General features: G+C 42.2%; 1 protein-coding gene across 6 annotated transcripts in view; it reads left to right on the top strand.

Moving 5' to 3' along the window:
• The first annotated feature begins 39 nt into the window (after window positions 1-39).
• Window positions 40-5,995, top strand: part of LOC118321829 (ephrin type-B receptor 3-like) — a 60,998-nt gene continuing 55,042 nt past the window's right edge. For all 6 annotated transcript variants that reach the window (XM_035653353.1, XM_035653351.1, XM_035653355.1 and 3 more), the window contains exon 1: window positions 40-772. In XM_035653353.1, coding sequence (XP_035509246.1) covers window positions 709-772 — 64 coding nt within the window. In that variant the 5' untranslated portion in view covers window positions 40-708. The remainder of the gene's footprint in view (window positions 773-5,995) is intronic.

The following is a 5,995-nucleotide window of genomic DNA, read 5'->3' as shown; positions in this document are numbered from 1 at the left end:
CTCTCTCTCTCTCTCTCTCCCGTTATTCCTCCACAGCCGTGTGTGCTTCATTCCAGTGCACAAGCCGAGCGAAGCAGACGATTCACACAGCGGCCGAAGCTTGATGAATTCGCTCAGGGAATAAATATCCATAAACCTCCGCGGCTGTTTCTTTACGGGAATACCACTTGATCGCGGACGCATGTGAGCGTACACATGCCTTGCTGGGACTATACACCATGATTCTGACACAAGTGCGGCTGTCTCTGCCTCTGCTCCTCTGACCACAGAGAAAGTCTTTGGATCACCTCGAGAAGGCTGCTACTTCTTTTTTGTTTCCACCCCCACTGACTATCTACGAAATATTGCTGGAAATATTCTCTGGATGGTGACCACGGACTGGACTACCTGTTTTAAGCTGATTCTCTCTATTCGAGGGGAAGGGACTGGAAGACTTGCGCCCGTTGCCTTTTCTCTGGTTTAATTAGGCACGTTGGAGATCACTGAGAAGGGAGAGGGGCTGCTATATTCATACATTTTACACCAAGGGTGTTATTTCCTCCCCAACACTCACCTTTACGTGTTTTGGTGAATGGGGGTAACTCTGTTCGTGGAGGCTTGACACAGCTGGGACTGGGACAGGGACTGGGTGCGTGGAGCTTCGGATCACCCAGGATTGTATTCCCTCCTCTCTCGTGGGTCTATTTACATGTCCGACACGACTGCTTTATGACAATGGATTACTTTCTGCTTTTATGCAGCCTCTTGCTGCCCGTGGTGTCCACCGTTGAAGGTAAGACATTTCATCTTCAGTTGTTGTTGCGTTGCAGAACGCCTAAAGCTTATTTTTCCTTCGTAGCAAGTGAGCCAGCACCCATTGCCTCTCAGCGGCTGTGCGCCGCAGCGGGTGAGGCTCCTGTATACCAAAATACTTCATTTTCTGTCATCTCCAAATTAAAACTAACGTTTCATTTTCTAAGTGGCCATCTGGCTTCTTTTTAGGAATCACTAATGGCATTATTGGCTTTACGCAGCCAGGCGCTGCGACCGGTGCAGGTTTCAGTGGACAATTGTTATGCGCGTCAGCGAGAGCTCATCCATTTGAATGGTACTTGTGTATTCTTCTTTTTTTTTTTTTTGTTAGTTCAGCTATTGCCGGCTGCTAGTGCTTTCTTCGTCGCTTAAGGGAAATTAGCTCCTCACTGTATCTCATCGGGGAGTCGCGGCTCCGAGCCCCCCCGGACACTTTCCCCAGGTCCGCCGCGTGTATTTTAGGGCTGTGTGAGTGTGTGGCCTTTTGACATGTGGACTATCAGTTGGGTGTCAAAGTATACATTATAAAAATCCGATAATAATCTATTTTGAAACTCAGTTCTTTTTGGGAAAGCTACAAAAAGGATTTATTCTAATTTATCCCAAATTGCTGTGAAAAGCAAAATGTCAGTCAGTAAATAAAGTCAAAACGAACTGCCATTCATTCCTCTCTGTATTCAATTCATTTTTCAGCTTTGTTATGATTTCTTCTTGAAGTGGCAATGATTGATTATTTACAGTTATATTTTATAGCAGTTGCTTCCAATAACAAAACCATCTGTTAAAGCTGAGTGTTGATGTTTGCCGTGCGTAAAATAAATGGGAAAATCTAGCTTGCTGTTTTTTCCTCGGCGAGGCAAAGTCCCACTCTTTTGTTATTCCTTTCCTACATTTTCGCTGTGCTCTGTTTGGGAGGGATAGGAATAAGAAATAGTGGAAATAAGGTTGAAAGGGGCCTAAAGCTTGAACTATGAATGCTGGAGCTCAGGCGAGGCTCCCGGTTGGCTTGGGATGCCAGTAGAAAAGTAGGACAGTGGGCCACTGGCTCAGTAAACGCCTTTCTCTTTCTCTCTTTCTCTCTTTCTCTCTCTCTCAGCTTATTTCTCGACCTGTCCGCACGATGTCTTACGAGATTTCTTCCTTAAAACAAGTGAAATAAGCCTGTCATGAAGTTAAAATGACCAGTTATTTTTTTTTCAAGTCAACTTTTACTTTTAATTAATAATTTTCCACTTGACATCAATGGTTTGATACATAAGAGAAACAGCTATACATAGTGAATATGCTGCCCATATACAGTAGATACAGCTAAGACAACATAAGTAGGCTATATAGAAAACATTTATTTTACTCCACTGGGAGGTTGTGCTACTTTATTAAACATCCACAAAACTAAATCCTTTAAATTGACGATCGTGTTTTGCAATCTGGTACGACACCCCTCTGCCTGCGTTAGATTCAAGCCTATTTCTCTACTCACTTTCCACTTTCTTGACCCTAATTTGAGAAAACATCCGCAGGCCTGTTACAGTCGGTGCTGTGAAAAGACCACGCTGCTTCTTGAACTCTTCCAAATCACCATTCAGAATACATTTATTTCCACCTCCTGCCAGGGCCAGGCGTAAGGAATACACGCGTGCCATTAGTGAAAATAATGTAAACCATCTCTGATAAGGTTTGTGGGTTTATTGGTATATAGCAGGGCGACATAATAGGCTGTGATAACAGTCCCAATACAGGAGTGACTTATCCTCTCAGAGATCTTACATTAGAGCCACATATCGAACTTTAGATTCAGTTTTGATGTTGTTTAATAAAGTAGGCTACTGAATTAATTACAGCCCCACTCCGCAGATGGACAGGTATGGATTTGAGCATTACACTAGTTTAATACTAACTTTTCCCGACCAAAATATTTTGAAATTGTAGTTCTTTATTATTGTAGATCTTTTTTTTTTCCCGGGGACCTCCCCTGGACTCCTCTCGGTGACCCATGCAGGTCACCGGACCCCAGTTGGGAACCACTGACTTAAAACACATGGCTTGAATGGATGAGTGGATTCTTGTTGTGCAGAAGCTGGGGGGCTCCAGAGGTAGATACAGACAGAGAGAGAAAGAGAGAGAGGGGGAGGTAATGGAGAGAGAGAGAGAGAGAGAGAGAGAGAGAGCGAGAGGTAGAGACAGGGAAATAAAGCTCGGTGTTTTCTTGACAATAGTAGCTAGTTGGCTGCGCGCAGGCTTGAAGTTGATGTATTTCGTTAGAACAATCTATTCCCTACATAAGTGATGCCATAAATTGTACCCGACTGACCTGGCTGGGGGTTTACCAAAGCTTTTAATACAGCCGGGTGATTTATGGCCCCTGCTAGGACTTCTTTCGGGGATATCTGGCTTTATGGCGATTTAGGGTGAAACAAGCGGCCTGCTGGGGAAGTTTCCCCAGCCCCACAGTGCGTTTCTCCGGGTCCTGGGGTCACACAGCCCGGGGAAAGGCTCTTAATGAATTCATGTTTTCTTTTTCCTCCTCTCTATCTCTTTTTCTCTTTTCTTTTTTGTCCTGACATGTTCACATCCGCTCCTTAAATTGTCATATAATAGTTCAAACCCAGCGTCTTTAATTTTGTAAATTTAGTTTGCTTTTAATTATTTAATTATGGGCCTATTACACCCGGGGTTTCGCCCGTTTCTGAGTTCTCAGAGGCTGCAAAGATCAATGCTAAAGACATAAAAGAATGACCAGTTGTTTTGCGCAGGATTTGATATTCCTGCCATAATGGTTGTTTTGTGGCTCATTTTTAATTTGATGGATTCGGCTTTTTTCGAATTTTGATATTCAAATGTGTTTCATGTATTAATTATCTCAGGAGCACGACCTCTAATTCAACTTCACTTATTTTCCGTCTTCAGAAAGTGAAATTCATTACGCATTTATCAAAAGAAGAAGTTGATCTTTGCGGTTCTGTTGGGGTCAGGCTATTCGGTGGCCTCAGTGGGTGTATGAAAGGCCTTGGCTGTTAAACTTAGAGCTGCTATCGGTGTGCCGAGGAGACAAATTGCGCGGATGACAGTCCTGTGTAGCGCACAGGCGGCATGGTTACTCCTCGGTGTAAATTACTTGTGATGGGTGGAGGAAGCACAGAAAAAAGAAAAAAAAAAACCTTGAACATAGGCACCAAAAAACCCAGAGCAGACTAACGAGCAGTATGCACCTCGATGCCGTTTATCTGAGATTATTGTCTCAATGCACCCCTGCTGTGTGGCATTCTAGTTCACATGATGCTGAGAGAAGAAATCACTATTTTCTTACAAGCATGTGGGCATCAGAGTTTCAGATGAACAAACTCACTCTCGATCCCAGTTAAGGCGCAACAACTGAACAGGACTTCACTGAAAAAGCTTTGCGTGTATTTATTATGATAAAAACGTCGACGCCATTATGCTTGCATTTTAGCCCAAACCCAAACCTCTTAGGACGACTTCCAGTTGAACAACTCTCACCTGGAATACATTTCTGTCTAAACTAAGACAAATGGGCTTTTATGGTTGCAGCTCAGGGTTCCCCACTCACTCTCCATGCCTTCTTTCTTCCTATTTATGGCGGTGTATTTCGTGGAGTGATTACGCACAACCAGAGCCTTTGAAGCGCACATGTTTATGTTTTTACGTGGGTGAGATCACACCTCCACAGGAGCTTTCCTGTGCCTGTTTGCAGTTGGCACATTTCTCAACCAACTCTCGGCCATAATTTATTCTCTCCTGGTCTTTCTTTAGCAGAGGAGGTCCCCTCGTCATCATTATTTGATTAGACATATTATCCGGCAGCGAGGCAGTGGTAAATCATAGGTGAGGGAAGGGGGCGGTATACATTATTATTTCCAGTTCGTCATCATCAGGCAGAGAACATCCTTACAAAAATAGTTAATTTTAGTTTTAAAATAGAAATAAAAAAGTAAATAAAAAAATCTATCTTCTATCTTAATCTATCAAAGATATCAGACGCAGAAGGAATTTTCCAACAGAAGAGAAAAGTATGCGTAAACTCCATTCCCACAAATATAAATTAAATTTGAGGTGAGGTCATTTTACGTGGATTTAACTGATGCGGGTATGCTTAATTTATGTGTTTTTCCACCCCTAATGACTATTAAGGAAACAGCTTATATGGAGCCTTGTTTGATATTTGTTCCCTTCCATAATAATAATAAAAAAAACTACAAAATCAAATGTATCAATTTGACCTTTTTACGGATTTTGGAAGGCTGCGTCTTGCTAAAACCTAGATTAACATTAATGATAAAGGGCGTAATGGGGCCATTTTGTCCGGCACGCTTGCTGTCCGGAGGCCTTCATACACCAGGCTTTATTTAAGAGCGCAGCATCAGCCTGTGTGGCCTGAGCGGGACTCACAGTGGAGGTGCTGTGTTAAACTTTACTGCAGGAGCTCCTCTACATACCATTCTAAAGCAAAACTAATGAACAAATGTGTTTAGGGTCACAATTGAAGTGACAAAGAGAACTATTAGTGTCTCTATTGTGGCTATCAGTCAGACCATTCAGAAGCTGAGTGGGAACGTACTAAAGAAGCGTGAAAGTGAATTTGCAAAATAAAAGCAAAGTCATTCTGGCAGTTCTACTAATGAACTATTCCCGGGGGAAATGTGGAGGTCAGCAAAATGGTAAATCACCATCTCTATCTATCTATCTATCTGATCTATCAGTATCTATCAATCTATCTAATCTATATCGTATCTATCTATCTGATTTATTTTTAGATATACTGATGTAATTGTTAAAGATGTATTAATATATATAGAGAGAGATTTGTTTAATGGAAGTAGGCATATCAAACAGAAATACACGATTTTGTTCATCATAAGAAATAAAATAATGTTGTCAGAAATGTAAAGAGATAGTCGCTTAGGCGCACATACACAACACACACACACACAAAGGGTTCAAAGTGTCAATGGATGCAGTCTTACTGATTGAGCGAATCAGCGCTGCTCAGCCTTTTAAAACCGCAGAATCAGGTTGGATGCGGGAGACTGCCTAGCTGTCTTCTTAGAACCAATTACCAATTCATAAGGATATTCATCAATGCGTCCTGAATCAATTGCTGGGTGAGGGATGACTTCGCCTATTGTGCAATAGCCAGGAATGCACACTGGCCACGAAAGGTTTCTCAAATAATAATAATAATAAT

The sequence above is a fragment of the Morone saxatilis genome, unplaced genomic scaffold (genome assembly GCF_004916995.1).
Source record: "Morone saxatilis isolate NCDOM2014 unplaced genomic scaffold, NCSU_SB_2.0 Contig12, whole genome shotgun sequence".
Taxonomy (NCBI): domain Eukaryota; kingdom Metazoa; phylum Chordata; class Actinopteri; family Moronidae; genus Morone; species Morone saxatilis.
The sequence above is the reverse complement of the archived record's forward strand: the minus strand, read 5'-3'. Positions and strand labels throughout refer to the sequence as shown.